Source organism: Neomonachus schauinslandi, chromosome 9 (assembly GCF_002201575.2).
Source record: "Neomonachus schauinslandi chromosome 9, ASM220157v2, whole genome shotgun sequence".
In the NCBI taxonomy this organism is placed as follows: domain Eukaryota; kingdom Metazoa; phylum Chordata; class Mammalia; order Carnivora; family Phocidae; genus Neomonachus; species Neomonachus schauinslandi.
The window spans coordinates 89,919,212-89,940,768 of record NC_058411.1 but is presented as its reverse complement, the minus strand read 5'-3'; the positions used below and the strand labels follow the sequence as shown (position 1 = coordinate 89,940,768).

At 38.9% G+C, this 21,557-nt stretch overlaps 1 protein-coding gene across 1 annotated transcript in view; it reads left to right on the top strand.

Moving 5' to 3' along the window:
* Nucleotides 1–21,557, top strand: part of ATP8B4 (ATPase phospholipid transporting 8B4 (putative)) — a 243,701-nt gene that overhangs the window by 124,785 nt on the left and 97,359 nt on the right. The window contains exons 8-11 of the mRNA XM_021693958.1: nucleotides 2,496–2,578; nucleotides 11,745–11,903; nucleotides 17,273–17,361; nucleotides 20,526–20,722. Coding sequence (XP_021549633.1) covers nucleotides 2,496–2,578; nucleotides 11,745–11,903; nucleotides 17,273–17,361; nucleotides 20,526–20,722 — 528 coding nt within the window. The remainder of the gene's footprint in view (nucleotides 1–2,495; nucleotides 2,579–11,744; nucleotides 11,904–17,272; nucleotides 17,362–20,525; nucleotides 20,723–21,557) is intronic.

The window sequence follows — 21,557 nt, the reverse complement described above, 5'->3', positions numbered from 1 at the left end:
CTAAACTTAAAAATAGTGACAACTCCAAATGCTGGCAAGTAGGTAGAGAAACAGAATCACTCACACATTGCTGATGGGAATGTAAAATACTACAATCACCCTGGAAAACAGTTTGGCAGTTTCTTAAAAAACTAAACACGCAATTACCAGACAACCCAGCAATTTCACTCATGGGCATTTATCCCACAGAAATGAAGACTTAAGTTTACACAAAAAAACTTGTACACAGGTGCTTATGGCAGCTTTATGTGTGACGTCCACAAATTAGAAACAACTTTTATGTCCTTTAACAGGTTGAACAAACTATGGTATATCCATATCATGGAACACTATTGAGCAATAAAAAAGAATGTACTATTGATATATACAACAATGTGGATGAATCTTCAGATAATTATGTTGAGTATAAAATCCAATCCCCAAAGGTCACATACTGTATGATTCTACTTATGTAACATTCTTGAAATGGCAAAATTGTAGAAAGGGACCACTGATCAGTGGTTACCAGGAGTTAAAGATGGGTTGGAGGAGGCAGGGAAGTGGGTACACTTACAAAGGGTAACCTAAGAAATCCTTGTGATGGAAATGTTCCCCATCTTGACTGTGTCAGTTTCAGTTGTGATATTGTGACATTGTAATATAGTTTTGCAAATATTACCATGAGGGGGAACTGAGTAAAGGGTACACAGGATCTTTTGTATTATTTTTTATGCTGAAAATCATCTTGAAGTTTGAAGTCAAGATACTGAGGCATGCTAAGGAAGAGTATGGCATGACACAAGATACTAATCAGGAGTCTTGACAATTTTTTTTTAATCAGTAAGGCCTATGTGTGATTATTCTTTTTCTTTTTAAAGATTTTATTTATTTATTTATTAGAGGGTGAGCGAGAGAGAAACAGCATGAGAGGGGGGAGGGTCAGAGGGAGAAGCGGGCTCCCCGCCGAGCCGGGAGCCCGATGCGGGGCTCGATCCTGGGACTCCGGGATCATGACCTGAGCCGAAGGCAGTCGCTCAACCGACTGAGCCACCCAGGCGCCCCTATGTGTGATTATTCTTCCCTTTTAGTTTCCACATCTGAATATGGAAGTGAAATATTGGAGAGAATCCTGAGGAAGTAACCTAAAATGATGATAAAACTTGCTGAATGACATGATGTGTAGAGCAGGGTTAAGGAATGAGGGCTGTCTGGCCTACCTGGGGTCACTGACTGTTTTAATTATTTGAAAAGTTTGTTTAAATGAATGGACACATTGGTCCTTTAGCCTCAACACCACTATCTCACTCTTGTCCATCAAGCCCCGCTCAATTTCTGCCTCAATTATGAAGTTCTTCTTGAGTATCTCAACCCCTATGCATTTCTGCATCCTAGGAATTGATAAATCAGTGATCCATGAGATTACTTTTAAGCAAAGTAACTTCAATTATATATCCAACTGAGTGTTTCCTGCAGAAAGCTATTTCACCAAGGGGTATTCCTTGGATTGATTTCATGTTGTCTTCAACATTATTGTGAAACCCATTTACAGGAAGTTTGATTAAATGCCTTCTCAAGCACCTGCTTCTCAGTTCTCTAAATTAAGTATTTCATGGTTTGTCATGTACTTCCAAATGGTGATACTTGCTTTTTACCTACCACTTGTTTCCCTCAAGAGAACAGTAACCCTTGTGGGGCAGCACTGAATCTCATGGGTGACTATGGTATGTATTCAATCAATATTTGTTGACTGAATGAACTCACTGCTAAACACTTCCATAAAAGATAGAACTCTGACTGATGCTGTTAAGCTACAGTAGAAGAGAATTGGGTTGAACTCAGTGAGAAAACTGGCGTGACAAGCCCTTGTATGCAAGATGTGAGTAATGGCCATAGAATCATCACAACTGGTCATTTCATGAACACAGGGCCATCTGTCCAATATATGTGTGGTTCTGCCTGGAAGAAGATGACCAGCTCACTGTGACCTGAGTTACTATCTGGTTGTATGATCCCAGACTTACAGGATTTTTGGCTTGATTCTCCACGAGAAAGAAAGCTGTATTCCTTTTCCCATTTAAATTTCAGTGACTGTGAAATTAGCCATGACCATCTTTTGCAAGTAAAATTCCTATGTAGATAGTAGACTCCAGAGTGATACTGGCCTCGTTTATTTGGCAACTGTGTTCCCATTCCTAATATGTTTTGTAATTCATGCATGATGTCTGAGTAGGTTCGAAATCATATTTATTATATCCTCTGTTCTTTCAAATAACAAAGCAGATTACTGTGTTGTTATACAGATGTGCCGTGTGTGGAATGCCAGCTCTTAGGAGCATGCAAAGCCCTGTCCACTTTACTGAGTCCCCTTGACTGAGAGGTGTGAATGACATTTGAAGGGAGTTTTTTGAATCTCTTGTGTTGGATTTTGCATGTGCTGCACCCACCTGATAACTTTATGTAAGATGCTGTTGGGCTGTTCCATATAAAAATTCATGTCATGTCAATTAATTTCACAGGGAAACGAACCTTAAAGTCCGCCATGCACTATCAGTTACCTCAGAACTTGGAGCAGACTTTAGTAGACTTGCAAAATTTGATGGTAAGTGTTTAAAACAGACAAAAACCTCAAAACCAAAAAGTAATATAAGTAATTATCTGAAATCCAATTCATGTTTCTTTTTATTTGGTGGAAGGACATAAAATTCTGCAGGCATCAAAGCCTGTAATCTCTTCTCAGGCTAAAGAGTAAAAATGTTTACCAAGGGGATAGTGGCTTTATAAATTCATTGTTCATTTCATCCTTGTTTCCTCTTCTGTAGATCTCATTTCCTCTAGTCCCACAATACCCTTTCCTTGCCTGACCTTGGCCTCCCTGGGGCCCTCTGCAGATTTGCTGAGCATGAACACAGGACACACTTGTATTTCTAGTGCTAGGTCTAACCATCCATCCATTCTCTGGCTCCATAGCAAAGACCAAATACTAAACTGCAAACTTTGCCAGGACAATAAAGCAGCCTCATGTATTTCTGTATCTGGCGTAATGCCAGGCAGAATGTCTTAAAGGTAGTAGGTGTTCAGGAAGACCATTTGACTTAATCAGTCACTCTTTATTTTAGACCATGATTTCCTCATCACCATCTTCACACCACTCAACCCAGTCCCTTCTCCTCAGCATGGGGAACAATTTCTGCCTCTTCTGTTCCAGTTAGATCTCATCTTTGCTGTTAAAGCTGTCACAGAGAAACAAAATCCGTCAAGAGTCAAAGGAAAGAACCGTTAATGGTAGGACTGTAGGCACCATGACAGGCTTGGGAGAATCTTTGGGGTCTTCCTCCCATTGCTCAGTGATCTCTTGTTTTACACACTTGTATGTCTGGCCTTGAATATCAATATTTCCATATAGATTGGTTTTATTTATTAGTGAATCTTTGAGTTTGAGACTGTCATCCAAAATGTTTTCTTTTGAGTCCACTAAAGGAAAATGTGGTCAAGAGTCTTAGCATGATCCCATGAGTTAAAGCGCAGGCAAATTTATATTATAAAATTTCCCCAGTGCACAGCTTAGAGTTTATATTGCCTGTGCTTTGCATTCACTTATAAACTCTGTCTGGATTCTGTTAATATTTTAACCTCTCTTAAATGAGTGCTGTTATAATAACATGTTTATAGAAAAAAATATTCCTCTAGTTTGGGATTTAAGTCAGGGGAATAGCCAGGAAACTTTGAATGGCCCAAGAAATATTTTGATTAGAGTAAAACAAATTACACATTTTCTACTAAGTAATTTTTTCAATGAAATTTTACTGTTACAAGAATCCAAGAAAAGTAAATTGTGTTCATGAATCAAAATACTTGCTTAAAATATTTCATAGAATATTTATGGAGTCCTAAAAGGGCAACCTAAATATAATTTCTCATTACTCATTTCTTTCTTGGCAGAATTGTACCTTTATTCCTCTATCGATCTATAAAGAAATAAAAATTCATTCTTTTTAGTTTTCTTTACCATAAGAAAGCAGAAATGATTGTTACAATCACCTAGTTCACTTTCTTTCTTAGATATTGGCACAGATAGCCTATACTGTGATTCAGTTCAGACAACCCTGAAATCTTAGTGGTGTAAACAGTAGAAGGTTATTTCTTGTTCATGTCACCTTCTGATGTTAGGTCAGGCAGCCTTCTCCATCTTAGATCCATGGTGCCTAGACCAATGGCCTCTAAGGTTACCACATTAAAGCAACGACTAGATGAAAGAGACATGCTGACTTTTAACTGCTTCTTCCTCTCACGTTTCATTGGCCAGCATGAGCCACCTGGGCCTGGCCTAACTGCAAGGGAGGCTGGGAAATAACAAGTAGGGATATTTGTTGAGTGCTGACTGTCTTTACCGTACTCTCCAAGAACTCTGATCATAGGTCAATGCCAAGATAGGATATCAAGGGCCAGGCTGGATTAGGTTGATTTCTTACATGTAACTGCAGGAATGGAGCCAAGAACCCTCCTTCTCAGTCAGAGTATGACTCCTCTTACTCTCAATCCCCTCTACCCTGTTCAGCCTTTTCTTTTTCTCATAGCACATATCACCATCTGGCATACTCTAAAACTTGCTTATTTTCTAAGTTTATTATTTATTGTCCATCTCTACTTGCTGCAATGTAAACTGCACAGGGATCTTTGTTTTGCTCACTGATATATAGCGAGTTCCTAGAACAATGCCTATTGCATAGTAGGTGCTCAAGAAATACTTGTTCAATGTGTGAATAAATGGTTGCAAATGCCAGAGATTAGGCGGCAGGATCAACATCAGGCCCCAGAAAGACAGGTAAGAGGGGCCTAAGGTAAAGGGATTGGGAATGGTGGGTGGAAGGATGGTGTGAGACAGAAGCTTCCTGATGGGAACGTGCAGGATAAAGCAAGAGTGCTGGGTCCCCTCCTCTTGGAGGGCAGGTGGCTGAGAGAGGGATCATCTGGTGTGGTGGTTTTATAATGTCGTTACTTCAGAATCCTTTTTTAAACAAAATTTAACACAGAAGCTCAAAATTTAAGCCAATACAAGTGGTGCTGCTCAGGCTGAGGCAAGAAAACATTTCCTCACCTAAAACAGTTCCTTTCTCACAGATGGGAGTATCCTGAAAGCTTAAGAAACTCGCTTATATATAAAAATAGTCTTTTTAACTACCTCATACAATTTATTTTTAAAGTGTCTTAATTATTACTGGATGTAGCTTGAATTTGCTTCACAGAGCATAGGTAACTCAACAAATTTCTAACATATGATTATATGTTATTTTCTCAAAGGCAACACAGACTTCTCTCTCTCTTTTTTTTTTTTAAATCATTTATACTTAAACTGTGGTCACTTCTCAGAAAACCTGTAATGCCAGTTTCATAAGGCTGGTACATTTCTGGGCTAAGAACCAGATTTTTGCTGAATTTACTCTTTCTTTCTTGAATTTTGGGTTGAATTTTAATGTATATTAAAGTTTAAGGCAATGTGGTATTTTACAGGTTTAACTTTATTAAAATATAATTTCCTGTTTCCAAGAAAGCATCTTGGAATAAATAGAGGGATTAAGGGGAAATAAATTATATACAATATACAAATTAGATTTTCCCTGTTAGCAGCCAAATTTAAAGCCCAGGAGGGTGATGCAAGATGTGTGGAAAGTCTTTAAAGAGGTGGGACAGTTAGTAAACTAAATCCTTCCCATGAATGGTCTTGTTTTTAAGCCCTAGTTTAGACATGTTCATTTCAGTGTCTCCCTGATTCTCTGACACACACAGTCACACATTATACACTATATGCACACATTTCTCTACCCATTCCACCATTTCCCCCCTTTCTTTCCTCCCTTTTGGCATTCCTTCTTACTGTTTTCATCTTCCTCTTCCCCTCTTTGTTAGCTTACTTATGTTAGCTCTGTACATGCATTGTCTCATTTTCTGTAGTTCTTCATCTTTTCTCTTTCCATCACTCTGTCCCTATTAATTAGCTTATAAACTCTATTTATTAAGCATCTCCTAGGGACAAGATACAGTACAAAGTATGTAGGATTATAAAATATCTCTATATGTATTATCTGGTTTCTTTTGATCCTTTTCCTCCCCCTCTTTTTTTTTTTTTTGTCTTCTCTGTCCACCTTTGTCATAATGGGTATCAGTAGATTTTAGGTTTTCCTCTGGTGACTAGAAAAAAACTTCCTTGAGTCATGGGAATTAAAACCACATACTGCATCCTTTAGTTTAAACTAAAAGCATGATATCAACATTGTGTACATTTGGAAATGCCCTGACTAGCTGTGGCATGGTCTAATAGATGAGACAGACATGTGAGGCACACCCTTTCCCGTGCTCTGTCTGGGCTAAGTATATCTTTTAGCTTGTGACTTCTGGGCAAATCTGGGTATGATATTATTTTTGCTTCTAGTTACCATGTGGTTTTTCTTCTGAGACTTGGCCAAATACTTTCTCTAGCACCAAACTACAGTTTTTTGTCCTTTAGTCATAAGTGCATATCTTCCAAGTATTTGAAGACCTCAGTTTCCCACTGCTATTCATAGAGAAGTCACCACTGAGGACACCAAGGCTCAAAACTGAGATGGCTAGGGCCTTAGGATATCTCTTGTAAGTCTCCCTGTCTTCCCACTTTTGCACCCAAACCCAAGGACAGTGTCTTGCTAGTGACCTCCTTAGGGCTTTCATTCATTCTTTCCTTTCATTCATTCTTTCAGTCATCTGTTCATTTACTCAGTAAATGTATATTTAACACAATGATAAGGGATTTGCTAAGCCTGCAGATACAGTGGTTAATAAGTCAGACCCAGGCCTTGCTTTCATAGAGCTTATAGCCCAGCAGAGAAGACAGACTTGAATAAGTGCTCATTCCCAAAGAAGCCTTTAATTAGGTAAAGGTCCTAAAGTTCTCGGGCCTTCAACATAATATTGACACCAGGCACTGTGCTAAGTAACTGCACACATTATCTTATGAAATCCTTATAGCCCTGTGATGAAGAGATTATTATTGCTTCCAATTTATGGGCAAGGAATCTGAGACTCAGATAAGTTGAAAGCTTTTTCCAGTGTCATATGGTTACTAAGTGGAGGAGCCAGAATATGAACCCAAGACTACTGGCAAAGCCTATTCTATGGGAGGCCGCAAGAGGCTGTAAACTACAAGAAGAAAGGCAGCATTGGAGAGGGAGAGGATTATCATGACAACTTAGCTCCTGATCAGGAGAAGAAATAAATTTTAAGAATACTCTAAACCTAAAGGTACAAAATTAATTACCAGAGATCAAGTCCATCCAGGAATCCAATGATATCATATTTTTAAAAAGCAGCAATGTTCTCAGTGACCTTGAATGTCAGGATCCCTGACAAGAGTTTAAAGAAGAGTTGGCTAAACATAGAGAACAGTACATGCAAGGTAGTTTTGAGTTTTGATGGGTAAATCTAGTTATTTAAAAAATTGTCACATAAATATTTTCATACATTGAAAACATCAGAAAATAATTGATATATTTATTGTCTATTAAATTTTGTAAGAAAAAACTTGATCTGATGTAACAAGTATGAAAATAGAGTGGGCCTCGATTTTTCATGTTAAAGTCTTTTGGGAATTGAAAAGCTTTTTATAAATAAGTAACTGGAGATAGTCATCAATTATACATTTGTAAACTGGACATTTTTATGCCTTGGGGAAAGCCCTAGATGTAAATTGTCCAAATGTGTTTAAGAATCTGTTGCATATTGTTACTGACTGGACTAGGATCTGTTTTTTTTGCAACTTATGACAAGTTTACATAGTTTGTATGACTCTTAATACTGAGTTCTGAACCAGGGAAGGGTTGACGCTTTATTTCAGGAATCTTTGTGTATTTTGTGGTCCTTTCTAAAGAATAGTATGTGTGTAATTCAAACACACAAAAACAAGCATCTCTTTTTGTTTAAAAAAAAAAAAGGCTTGATTAGCATCTTAGGACTTTTTACTTACTGGATAATTTCCTGTTCACCTGGACAGAAGCACAGCCCAACCAATAACTTTCCTCTTTACTGCTGGTATTTATATGGCCATTATGATAGCAATGATGGGTGGCTGAGGCTTGAAGTTTGAAGAATGAAGAGGCTATAGAAAATAGGAAGATGACACTCTTCTTTCTAAGAAAAAAAATATATTTATCACATCATTGGAGCAACAACAGTGGACAGTCTTCTAAACTCAGAGAAACTCTTGGCTGGAGAAACTCCCGAATGGCCATGATGATGTCTTATTCGGTAGATAATTTGTCTTGTTGAAGAGTTGCAGTGCAGATAATCAAGAAATATGCTAGTAATGATATACAGAAGGAAATAAAGTCAGCTTCTCTGGAAAATCTTGGAGTATTGGGTACTGAGTTCCATTTTCATGATAAAGTATAGATTTCCACTTTGACATAAATGCTTTAGTTCAAGAAGGTTACTAGGTTGGTAATTAACCAGCAACCCAGAGGACTCAGTTTAGAGTGCAGAGGGAGGTTGAGAATGATATCTTGTGGATTTTGTTTAGGATGGACCTAGAACATTTCTGTGTGATTGTGAACTGGGTGAGTTGCTATCGCTTTCGTGTCTGTTCTCTTCAGAGGGGCAAACAAGTAAAACTAGCTAGTTTGGTTATATTTCTGTTTCATTATTGACATGATTTTTTCCCAGTTGTTTTATTGCCCATTAAAGATTATTAGAGCACAAAGTCATGTTTTCAGTGAACAACTGTCTGAGAGAAAATGCTATTTTTCCTAAACTGTCTTCTCATCCATTGTCAAACTGACTGTTTACTGCCTCTAACTCTTCTCTGATACTATTAGCAAAAGGTGAAAGGGTCCTAAGTTTTTCCCTACTCCTTATTATGCTTTATGGCTAGGGTATATATTTGGTTGCTTCTAATGTGCTTTAAGGTTCCCACTTTTGTCCCCAGATCTATTTGTATCTCTTTAGAGTTAGGCCAACCTAAGCCCCCCACGGTGGCTAGGCTATTAGGTCTTCCAATCCTCTTTATCATAATTACCATGGAAATATAACCACTTCTTTTTTTTTTTTTTAAAGATTTTATTTATTTATTTGTGAGAGAGAATGAGAGACAGAGAGCACGAGAGGGAGGAGGGTCAGAGGGAGAAGCAGACTCCCCGCTGAGCAGGGAGCCCGATGCGGGACTCGATCCCGGGACTCCAGGATCATGACCTGAGCTGAAGGCAGTTGCTTAACCGACTGGGCCACCCAGGCGCCCTAACCACTTCTTTCATTCATCTTAGATCTACTATCTCATTTCCCAACCTCTCTTTTGAAGCCATATGATTTTTTCCCCCTATTTCTCCAACAAATATTTATTGTGTAGGCAGTATGGTAAGTTATGGGGATCAGAAATGAATACAGTGCTCCCTCCAGAGGAAACTAGTCACCCTTTTTTGGAAAAGGGAAGAAAAGAAGTTTGGAAGTATTTGATGCTAACAAGGCTAAGAAAGGGGAAGCTGAGCACTTTTGAAGACAAAAGATGTAGTTTGGATTTGTTCCCCCCCCGCACCCCATTTTGTTTTGACCAGGCTCTGTATTTAGTACTTAAATCAGTGAGACCACACTCTTTGAGAAAGGCTGAATTGGGGCTTGGCCTTCAAGAGCTTAGGCAGAACCCCTCGGCCTTACTGCCTGTTCCTGTCTAGAACCACACCCTTGGTGTCAGGCCAGAAGTAGATGAGCCTTGAGGCTAGGGAGGAGTGAGCCAACATGTTCAAGGCTGTATTTGTCTCCATGTCAGTCGCTCCTTGCGACAACAAAAATGACCAAATGAGCCTGTTTTTTATATTCCTTTGGCAGGGACTGTGTATTGTGTTGTTTTTTGCAGAAAACACATATTTATTTATTTATTTATTTTTTGGTGGCCAACTCTGAAGACTTGAGAAGTTGAGTCTTGGGTCAGAAGCTGGAGTAAGTTTTAAGGGTTGCTATCACCCGATATTTTTTGTAGGTTTTGCTGGGGCTACTCAATTCAAGCTTCTACAGAATTTAGGAATGAAAATTATTGGTCAAGAAGAAAAAGATAATGAATTCTTAGAATTTAGAAAAAAAATCCCCTCTTCCGCAGCCTAATTGTCCAAACAACTTGGGCCAACTAAAATCAGTCTCAATTTACTTTTTAATATTAGTGATAGGCCATAATGGGAGCAACCAGAATTTAACCACATCCTTTTGTATAAAAAACGACATTGTACAGATTATCTAGCCTTGCCCACATCCTCTTGCCAACACTCTCATTTAGTGTTGGATGTCTAGGAAGCTGCCAGTGAATGTTGTTGAGTTGGGGCTGTTTAGGTAGCAATTTTGTTATAACTGGGGAAAGGAAAATGGAGTTTGGAAAAAGTAGTCCTGAGGGCCTGAGTCCTTCACTCCTTTCTGGTTTTTGTTTTTGTGTTTTTCATGCAAGATCCAATGTTAGTGATCTGGTTAGTCAGGAGTGATCAGGCCATATGAAAACTGGCTACTGTCACCTCTAAGAGCTTTAAAAGGAAAAGATATCACTGTAGGAAGGAAGGGTGTCCGTGTAAACCTCTAAGTTCAGGTGCTCAGTGAGTAGTGTGACAGAGTACTACAGAGGTTCTCTTGGCTGGGCTGGCCTCCTTTCTCTTCAGTCGGTGAAGACTTCCTTTGTAATTTTTCAAATGCCACTTTGTATGTTCCAACCTACCCTCTTGGCTTTGATTCAATCTGTGTGTTTTTATTGTTCTTGCAAGGTGCTAATCTCACCCCTGAGTTGGGTTTGAGCCCTTGTGGATCTATCCACTGCCTTCCTTTTTCATTCCTTCCCCTTTTCCTTCATCTCTCCCTCTGTCTTTCAAGTCTCGGTACTCATTTCTTATAAAAGTTTAACCCCAACCATTTGTAATGCATTTAATCTAATAGTTTTATGTTGTGACAGGGTCCCTGCAAAATTATTTCTGGTTTCTCTTTCTGTCAAAAGAACCCCCACTCTGGAAGTGTATTTTCTTATTGAAATAATGGAACGAATTGACTTATTGATTTGGAATGGGCACACCCTTGGTTTGGAATGGACCTGGAATTAAAAAAACTAGAAACGTCTTCTGGCCAGGTTGGGACAAGTTATATAGTAGCTTTGAGGGTCCCCAGAACTCTGCATCTAATCAAGATAAGAAGCATAGAACAGCTGAAAGGAATCACATGCATTCTCAGGCACATGTGGCAAACAAGGCCCAGGTTTCTTGGGGGTGGGACATCATAGGATCCCCCTGAAATTCTGATGATGAGCCTAGAAGACCTGATTAACTTTGATTGTGAAGCTGGAAGCATGGCATCTTAACCTGTGTGAAAGTTCACAGTAAGTAAAAAGAGACAGAGGAAAAAAAAGCTTTCGGGGCAGTCCCGGCTTTATATTTTCAGAAATCATTGTTGCAAACTAGAAGTAGAAGGGAGTGATTTTTATTTAGGGGAAAAAAAATTCATGGCTCTCAAGGTTTCTATTCTTTCTTGGAAAGTGCAGAAAGCTGTGTTTAAAACACTTGATAGATTTCCATTTTTGTACCCCCTCCCCCACCACCGCATCGCCACCACCAAGCTTATTTTTCCTAGCACAGTCTTGTATACATAGCACTGCACTGTCTAAAAGACAAGGAACAAAATATCCTGTGTATTAGAAGGAGGGTGGTAACACAGTACGATGGATTGCTAAAGAGAGTTTGAGGTGAGTCATAAACAGGTTTTCGTTTTTGTTTTTTATTTTACAGGGATTGTGGTCTGTGAGGCGCCTAACAACAAATTAGATAAATTCACAGGAGTTCTCTCCTGGAAGGACAACAAGCACTGCCTCAACAATGAGAATATAATCCTGAGGGGCTGCATCCTGAGAAACACCAACTGGTGTTTTGGAATGGTTATTTTTGCAGGTACAGCTGACTGGCCCAGGTCGGTTGTGGGGAACCTGTCCTGAGGTGTGCCTGGGCAGTCTGCACCTCTTCAGGTTGGATGAGGAAGGTGCTTTTGTTCTACAAAAGATACTGCTCCGGGTTGACTGCAGAGGGTTAGTCTGGGCGGGGCTCCCCTGTGTGAGGAACCACTGGCATCGTGAACTCATTCTTAAGGGGTGCTTGGGCTTTAATTGCTCAGTGGGTGCTAGATACTGTTTAATTTCTCTTTCTTTAACTTCATCTCAATCATTCCCATCATTGTATATATTAATCCACCTGCCTTTAAAGTGGAGGAAGAGTGTGAAACAAGTCCCCGCCCCCCAACCCTACTCTGCTGTTAATTTTGTAGTTTGCAAGGTCAAGCAATCCTTTTGGAAGAACTTTCTTGGAGATCCTGCAATCATTTCTGCTTATACTTTGTAGCTTCTTCTACCATTTGTCAGCAGGACAGTGGGGCCTGGAAAGACTGTGCATGACAGAGGTGGGGGTGGGAGGCAGGGAGGGAAGGAAAGTGCCTCTTACTCTTCCTACTGGCCACTTTTCCTGTCTTGACTTTATCTCTACAGGCCCAAGGTGGCATTCTCCTGCTAAGGAAGCTTACAGTAGCCCCATTACATAAAGCCACTCAAATTGTACTCATGGCTTCCATTGCCAGCCCTTGATTTTTAAAAATTCTGTTTATTATGACATCAAATTAAGATGTGTTTTTGGGTCCATTGACTATATGTGCAATCAAAATTGGAATGTTTTTCCTCACTGACTTCCCTCAACAACAACAAATGTTTATTTAAGACTCAAAAGTGTTCCAAACCTAGAAAAGTCCTCCCAATTCCTCCTAAATACTCTCAGCTGTGGGTGTTAGCAAGGCTCTTGCTGCTTGGGGTATTGCCATTGTAAGGACTTGAGAAATCCCTGGAAGTATGGCAGTATATGGGCTTTTATCTGGGGACAAATCTGCTTTCATAATTCGCTCATCAGATGCTTTTATTTGTTGGGTAAATGAAACTGTGATCACATATTTTCTTATTTGCATCTTTCTTGCATTAAGAAAAAGAGCTAGACTTATATATTACCCTCCCTTTATCTTCCCACATAGTGAGAGGGAGACTTCTTGAAGGTTCTTTAGTGAGAAGGGCCCTCCTGGTTTGCTCCCTGTCATCACAGAAGTTGGGGGGGGCTTCATCCCAGGGATGGGCTATAGCCCAACGTCGTGTTTGCATTTTTGTGAACTTGTTTGGAATGACTAATTCAGGACTATGGTTCAATTACAGCATGTAATGCTAGGACAGCTGTGTGAGCCACTCAGGGGCCAAGTTTTTCTTCATAAGTTTTGCTCTGGGAAAATGCGCCTACATGGAAGGAAGTGGGGTGGTGAATTGAACAGGTCTCCCCCCAAAGAAGTATAAGACAAAGCTCACAGAATTAGAATTGGACAGAGCTGGGTTCAGATTTGTTTACCAGCTGTAGGATGTTAAGCCGCGGTTACTTAAACTTCCCAAGCTTTAGTTTCTTCTGTAACATGCGGGTAATGAGTACATTAGAGAGTCACTCTAAGGGCTCAGGGAGACAATGCATATGGCAGAGGATGCTTGACAAATGTTACTCTCCTTCCTTCCCTGCTTCTTCCATCCAGCATCAATTCTGACTGCACTGCCTGCCCCATAGACTGAGGATTGGTCTGATGTAATGCTCTTTGGATCTTGGTAGGCGGGAGTGGGGCAATATCCTCTTCTTTTTGTGCTATGGGTTAGATCTTCTTCATGAGGCAGATATTTGTAAAGCAGAGAATGCCTGCATTGGCTTTAGTCTGGGCATGAATGTTAATAGAAAGCTTAGCTAGAATAGTGACAGGTGGAGGAATGGTTGGTTTGGTCAATGTCAGATTTGAACAGATGTGTGTCTCAGAACCCCCAAGTCTTAAATCTAATTTGGGGAATTAGTTCCAGGTGAACCCTTAGATCTTATGAAAGTTATCCAAATGAATTATTAACTATTCTTTCTATATGACTCTGGTTATAACTATCACTAAGGATTGTGTAAGGAATATAGTTGACACAGACGTGGTTTACTTTACAAATCTATAATTTCTGAGGCTCTAATATACATTAACAGCTAGGCCATGCCTCCCTGGTAATAACTTTTCTTTCACTCAAGAGAGCTGGAAATCTTGTTTCTGAGTGGAGGAGTCTTGTTCATTTAAGGAATCCAGCACCATTTTGGTACACAGTAGATTTTTTTCCTGGATGTCTTCCATTTGCCCCTCCAGATCTACTGTCACATTTTTCCACTCTTCTTTCTGCCTTGGGAGGCTGATTTGTATGGTTTACACTAATAGGTTTCCTTGAATTTTGGCTTCTAATTAGGCTCTGTCATTGGGGATCCATGGAAAGAGATCAAAGGGAGAAAGAAGATTGAGGTCAAGGTATTTATTCCCCCAGACTTCCTCCCTAAGTAGTCACTTCAGGCTGGCTGTGTCCCTCAACCTAAAGTCACTCTTTCTTAAAGGCTGCAAACTCTATACTGTCCTTTAGGGTCTAGTAACCACTCCCTTCTAGCTTAGATAGAGAAACATCCTGATTGCTTCTAAGTCTTTGGTTACTGCATGAACCTTTTGCTTCCACTACACCCCCACCCACACTTTTGTAAAGAGTCACTTTAGAAAAAAAAATTTCTTTTTCTCCAGTTATCCTTGTTCAGTGCATCATCTATTTCCTGTTTGGAATCTGAATGAGTCAGTCTTAAATACACATTGATTGAATGAGTCAGTGAATTAATGAGCTAATGGAGTATTTCATATAGTTTTAAAAACAGTGGTGAAGAGCAAAGAGCTTCCAAGTTAGATACGTCTGGGTTTGAATTCTGGTTCTGATACTTACTAGACAAGGAATCTCAGGCAAGTTACTTAAATACTTTAAGCTTGTTTCATTATTAGTGAATTAAAGGTAATAATACCTAATTAATTGGATTGTTTTATTTTTTTTGTCCAATTGTTTGTTTTATTATGTTATGTTAGTTACCATACATTACATCATTAGTTTTGGTGTAGTGTTCCATGATTCATTGTTTGCATATAACACCCAGTGCTCCATGCAATACGTGGTTAATACCCATTGTTTTAAGCATTAACTGAGATAATAGATGAAAAGCACATATGCACATCACCTGAAACATAGCAGGTACTTAATAAATTCATCAAACGGTTATTTAGAGTGCCTACTATGTGGCAGGCACTACACTTCTTATTTCCGATTAAGAATGTGAGCAAAGACAAATGCAGCCCATTCACCCATGTGGTTCTGACTCTGGTAGGAGTAAGAGAACTTAATCTCAGATAATTGTCATAATGAATCTATAACCTCAAACAGAGATAAGTGCTCTGAAAAAAAAAAGAACATGGACTCACAAGAGTATATAATGGAGGAATATGAAGAGAAAGAGCAAGCTACTTAAAAGTCACATTGTGGACAAAGGCCCTGTGGCAGGACTGAGAATGGTGAAGTAAAAAAAACTTAAGAAGGCCAGTGTGGAATATGGAGAACATGGAGGATATAGATAGACATGTGACTGGAGATGTGGATAGGATCTGGACCATACAGAACCTTGTGGTCTGTATCTAGAACTTTGGTCTTTATCCTAAGAGCATTGGGAAACCATTGTAAAGTTTTCCAAACAGATGGTGTGTGTGTGTGTGTGTGAGAGAGAGAGAGAGAGAGAGAGAAATCTGAAAACTCATTAGAGAGGGGTGAGCATCATGGAAGACAAAGAAGGAGTTAACAAAGAGGTAGGAGGAAAAGCAGGAGAACATTGTAATACAGAAGCTAAGGGAAGAGTGTGTTTCAAAAGGATGGAATAGTCAAAGTGTCAACGGCCGCTGATAGGTCAAAGAAAGCATAGAGGGTATTGATGATGACACTAGATCTGAAACTAGGTTGAGTAATGAGTAGGAGCTGAGAAAACAGAGGCTGCTGAGTACAGAAATTCTTTCAAGATCTGTGTGGAAGAGTAGAAGATATGAGTGGAAGAGATGTGTGAATCAGCATCTGTAGATATATTTAGATAAATATTTAAAAACCCCTTAGGTGTATTCTCTGCTGCTCTGTGTGTGTATGTATGCCTAAGAAATGTAAAATTTTAGCACAAAACTGGGGTCTGTCAGTTTTTCAGCTTTTGCTAATCACAAACTTTATTTGCTCTTTGTGATCTTTACTATACAAGAAATGTTTCCCATCCTCAGTGTCCATATGATTTTAATAAACAATTCCAAGAAAATGTGGGTGGTCTCATTTACACAGCAGTAGTTGGGAATAGGACAGTGGGGTACAGTTTCCAACTTCAGACTGAATTTTATGAGACCCCAATCTTTGCTTCCATTTGTACTTTAAGTAAATGAAAGTCTTCTAAGGATGTGCTCATTCTTCCCTGACTTTTAGGATGGCATAAAATTTTATGTGTGCCTCTCTCCTTTAATTCTTTCAATTCCCCTCTCTCCTATATTAAATGGCCAAATGGATTGATGATGTAATGGGAAGATGATGTGGAGAGGAAAGCTAGAGGAATTAGATATAATTAATGCTTAATTGCTTCCATTTAGCATCTTCCGTGTCTACACGGAATTTCCTTAGCAATATATTTTAATATTCTCTTTTGTTCATCATCTAGTTATGTACCTCTAAGGCAGTGAATAATAATTCTTAGAATTACTTGAACAAGGGACTTGGTAAATATGAGAGAATGTATTTACCTGAAATAAAGCTAATATAAGATTCAATTCCTGCCCTTACAAAAAGTGTGTATTATGTGCACAATGTGCAATACACAATAAAGATTCAGCTTACTTGCTGATGTCTTGTTTGCATTTATTCTAGTTTCTCCATAAAGGCACCATAGATCTTTTTGGGAAACAGATCCAGAATTTGATTTCTGATTTTAACTTTCCATTTTTGATCTCAGTGTTCTGAATTGTGTTTATTACTGCATTCTTTTTAACATGTCAAATTATTCCTCACTTGGATTGACCTTGTTACCTTTCACTCCTTCAACTCCAAGCACATCCATATGCAGCCTTTTGAAAAATAGCATTTCTCAAGCTGATTTTCAGCCACAGGTCTGTCTGGTTTGTCCTATTCTAAGGAGACCAATTCTCTTGCAGTCTCCAGGGTTGTTATTAAGCTACCAGTTGAGAATTGTATACAACTTAAAAATGACCCCTGTTCTTAATAAAAGTTAAATTATTTTGAAAAACATACTGTTCTCCTTTCAGGAACATTTGACATGGTAAGAAATAATAATAATGATAGTAATACATTATCAAATCATTTTAAGGTTGCTATTTAATTTTATTTTGGCAGGTCCTGACACTAAATTAATGCAGAACAGTGGTAAGACAAAGTTTAAGAGGACAAGCATTGATAGGCTGATGAATACTCTAGTACTATGGGTAAGATACTATAACAAAATTAGGCAAAGTTGCTAATCATTGTTATCTTCGTATATTTCTTATATTTTGCTGGGAATTCTTTCAGAAATTTTTATTCTCCTTGTGGAATTTGTATTTGGGGCTTTTGCATCTGGGACCCAGTTATATTGCCCTCTACTTTCTAGATTATGATTTCTCAACCATTGGTACAGTTTCTCATGAGAGGTAAGATAGTGCTTCTGGAGGCTGTCATGGTCTTGCAAGTTCTCCATATTTCAAGTATTCATTTTTTAAAAAGAAAACATAATTTTTAAGGTAGTTTGGTCCCTTTGTTTTCTTACCTTTGCTCATGTCCTCTTGACATAGCTTATGGATGGAGCTGGCTTCATGGGCGTGTGACCTGTGCAATTATACAGGTTCCCCACTCAAAAGGGCCTCATACTTGGCTTATTGATCTGCTGTTGCCATGTAGAAATTATCAGTAATTTTTAAACAAGGGGTCCTGTATTTTCGTTTTGCACTGGGCTCTACAAATTGTGTAGCTGGTTCTGCTTATGAATCTTCTAAGGCCCAGGTCACAGTTCTCCTTTGCAAAAGCTTCTGAACCTCCTTAGCATGGGATTCTTTCCTCTGAATTTTTGTTCTCTTCTGCATTTTTTGAAATGTTTTTTTTCTACCATCCATTTACCAAAACCAGTTGAGTATTCCTTGCATGCTACCCTTTTGTCAGTTAATCTTGTGCTTCCTCATGCTGTGCATCTGATTGTTATCTGACTTTTTGTGTAATATTGCTTTGCTTCCTTATGTTGGAATTAAGTTGGAAGACATTGATTTTAAATATGAGGACAGTGACCTTGAACCAAGCCCTGCCCCCATCACAGACTCATAAGCAATTATAAAGAATCTGAGCTCAATATATATTTGCATAACTGATATGTGATAGTGGGATTCTGAATAAAGAAAGAAGTGGACTCTTTTTTTTAAATTTTATTATGTTAATCACCATATATTACATCATTAGTTTTTGATGTAGTGTTCCATGATTCATTGTTTGTGCATAACACCCAGTGCTCCATGCAGAATGTGCCCTCTTTAATACCCATCACCAGCCTAACCCAGCCTCCCACCCCCATTCCCCCTAGAACCCTCAGTTTGTTTTTCAGAGTCCATCGTCTCTCATGGTTCGTCTCCCCCTCCAAATTACCCCCCTTCATTCTTCCCCTCCTGCTATCTTCTTCTTCTTCTTCTTTTTTTTTTTTTTTAACATATAATGTATTATTTATTTCAGAGGTACAGGTCTGTGATTCATCAGTCTTACACAATTCACAGCGCTCACCATAGCACATACCCTCCCCAGTGTCCATCACCCAGCCACCCCCTCCCTCCCACCCCCCACCACTCCAGCAAATCTCAGTTTGTTTCCTGAGATTAAGAATTCCTCATATCAGGGAGATCATATGATACATGTCTTTCTCTGATTGACTTATTTCGCTCGGCATAATACCCTCCAGTTCCATCCACATCGTTGCAAATGGCAAGATTTCATTCCTTTCATGGCCCCGCATAATATAAGGAAGTGGACTCTTATTGGGTATAAAATACTGGCTGGGCTCTGTGTTTTATGTTTGGTATCATCCTCAGAACTGGGCTTTCCTCCCACTACATCCATCCCCTTGGGGAAGAGTATCCAGGGCCAAGGGGACATGCTTAGCTTTTGTCCCCTCCTAGAATTCCCTATTTAAATGGCCCTAAGCCTGCTTCTGGGCTTGCCTGGGGATTGTATGTGTAACCACCACAGAGTGAAATTACTGATTGTGAAGGAGAGACTGTCCCAGCTTTTCATACTAGAAAATTGAATAATCCACTGGAGAATTAGAAGGTGAGTCAATCCTAAATTAGGGCATTTAATGCAAAGTAGCACCAATTTTAATGCTTTTAAAGTAATTCACTTCATTTAATTTGTAGTATTAATCACTGAAAGAAAAGAGGATACTGTGATACAGGTATCAAATTAGTAGGATTTCAGGAATTCACAATTCTGCTTTTCTCTAATACATGGTTTTCTAAGGTACTTTAAGTCAGGTTTTCCCATACTTTTTTCTACATACATGTCTTCTTATATGTATATTTTGTTCATGAATGAATAAAGAAGAAAGCAGTCCTAGAATGCCTGAATATTCCTTCTTGGAGGAAAAAGGAAATAAGAAGTTAAATACATTCCTGTTCCCTAGCCCCACTCCTCCCTCAATATAGCGGCTGGTCTCGGCTCCTAACACAGTAGGACACTTGGCAGAGCAAAACCCCCAGAATTCCTTGTTCAGCTCAGGTCTTACCTATTCACTGACTTTGTGTCTTTCCTTTCCAAGGCTGGCATTTGGCCTCACAAGGAACTGACCTCGCTCTCTTTCTAGTTGCTATGCCTCCAAAATGTCTGCTTTGCTAATCCTGGTACTAATCACAATGTAAGAGTTGGCTAACATTTTTCAGATTGCTTCCCATTATTTTTTTAATCTCAAAAGGAAAACATATATGCCATGCCATATTTTAATTAATCCTTCTTTTTCTTGTGGACCTTAAGTAAGGATTGTGCAGCTAGATCTGTAGCCAAGAGACTTGACTAGTCCCAAATCGTTCTTTATCACTGACATTTTCTTCCTTTTGCTTTTGTGCCTTGGGTGACCATATAATTTATCATTCAAATGGGGCACTTTTGAAGGTGAAAGGAGGAAACACAATTAATATTATATCTGGACAACAGATATAAACGGGGGCTGACCAGGGCAAGTCAGGACATATGACTTTCTTTACTTAAGCCACTTACGTATATGCACTCATCTCAAATCAAGGGTGTGAAGTTATTGGCTTTGCGACCATGGATAAGTTATATAATTTTTCTGTGCTTCTGTTTTATTTTGTTCTGTTTTTGACTCGTAACGTGTGAATAATGATTATCCCTATCTCAGACAATCAGTGGGAGAATTAAGTGAGAAAATGCATGTAAAATATTTAGCCAAGTTCCAACATAAAAATATTAAACTTGTATGATTAATGATAAGTAAGAAGAGCTTGGCATGTCTTGCTTTTCAAATGGCAGTTTCTTGGAGTTAGGAGTGTAACTGGATTGTGTTGATATCGTGAGTTTTGGGTTCAAGTTAACCTTAACCAGACTTCTATTCTCATTTCAGATTTTTGGGTTTCTGGTATGCTTGGGAATTATTCTTGCAATAGGAAATTCAATCTGGGAGAATCAAGTTGGAGACCAATTCAGAACTTTCCTCTTTGGGAATGAAGGAGAGAAGAACTCTGTGTTCTCAGGATTCTTAACATTCTGGTCATATATTATTATTCTCAATACAGTTGTACCCATTTCATTATATGTGAGGTAAGATGAGAGCTTATACTTTAGATAAGCCACTTTTGTCGAAAGACTTTGTTGTGCATGATCATGTTCTCTAATCATTTTTGTTTTAAAATTATGACAGTGAGGTAGATGTCTTGCTCTAAATGCTTATGATCTGCTACATCTGTTACAGATGAGGCAACTAAACTGCTTAATCTGCTTAACTTTTACATATTCAAATTATAATAAATGCATTTTATTTTCTCCTTGATTTGATTTGGTTTCTTAGAGATGTTATTCTTTGGAATACATGGACTACAGTATCTCATGCAACCTGACCAGTTAGAATTGGGTTGATATTGGGTAAGAAATGGAAGAATCTTTGGGGACATCTATTGTGATGATGACTCCCTGATACTAGTCTGGCTCCAGATACCCAGATTTGGATTCTTTTTTTCCCCCCCTTTTCTTTTTTTTTAAATTAATTTTATTTTATTATGTTAGTCACTATTACAGTACATCATTAGTTTAGTTTTTGATGTAGTGTTCCATGATTCATTGTTTGCGTATAACACCCAGTGCTCCATGCAATACATGCCCTCTTTAATACCCATCACCAGGCTAACCCGTCCCCCCACCCCCCTCCCCTCTTAAAACCCTCAGTTTGTTTCTCGGAGTCTATAGTCTCTCATGGTTCGTCTCCCCCTCTGATTCCCGCCCCCCTTCATTTTTCCCTTCCTACCATCTTCTTTTTTTTTAACATATAATGTATTATTTGTTTCAGAGGTACAGGTCTGTGATTCAACAGTCTTAAACACTTCACAGCACTCATCATAGCACATACCCTCCCCAATGTCTATCACCCAGCCACCCCCTC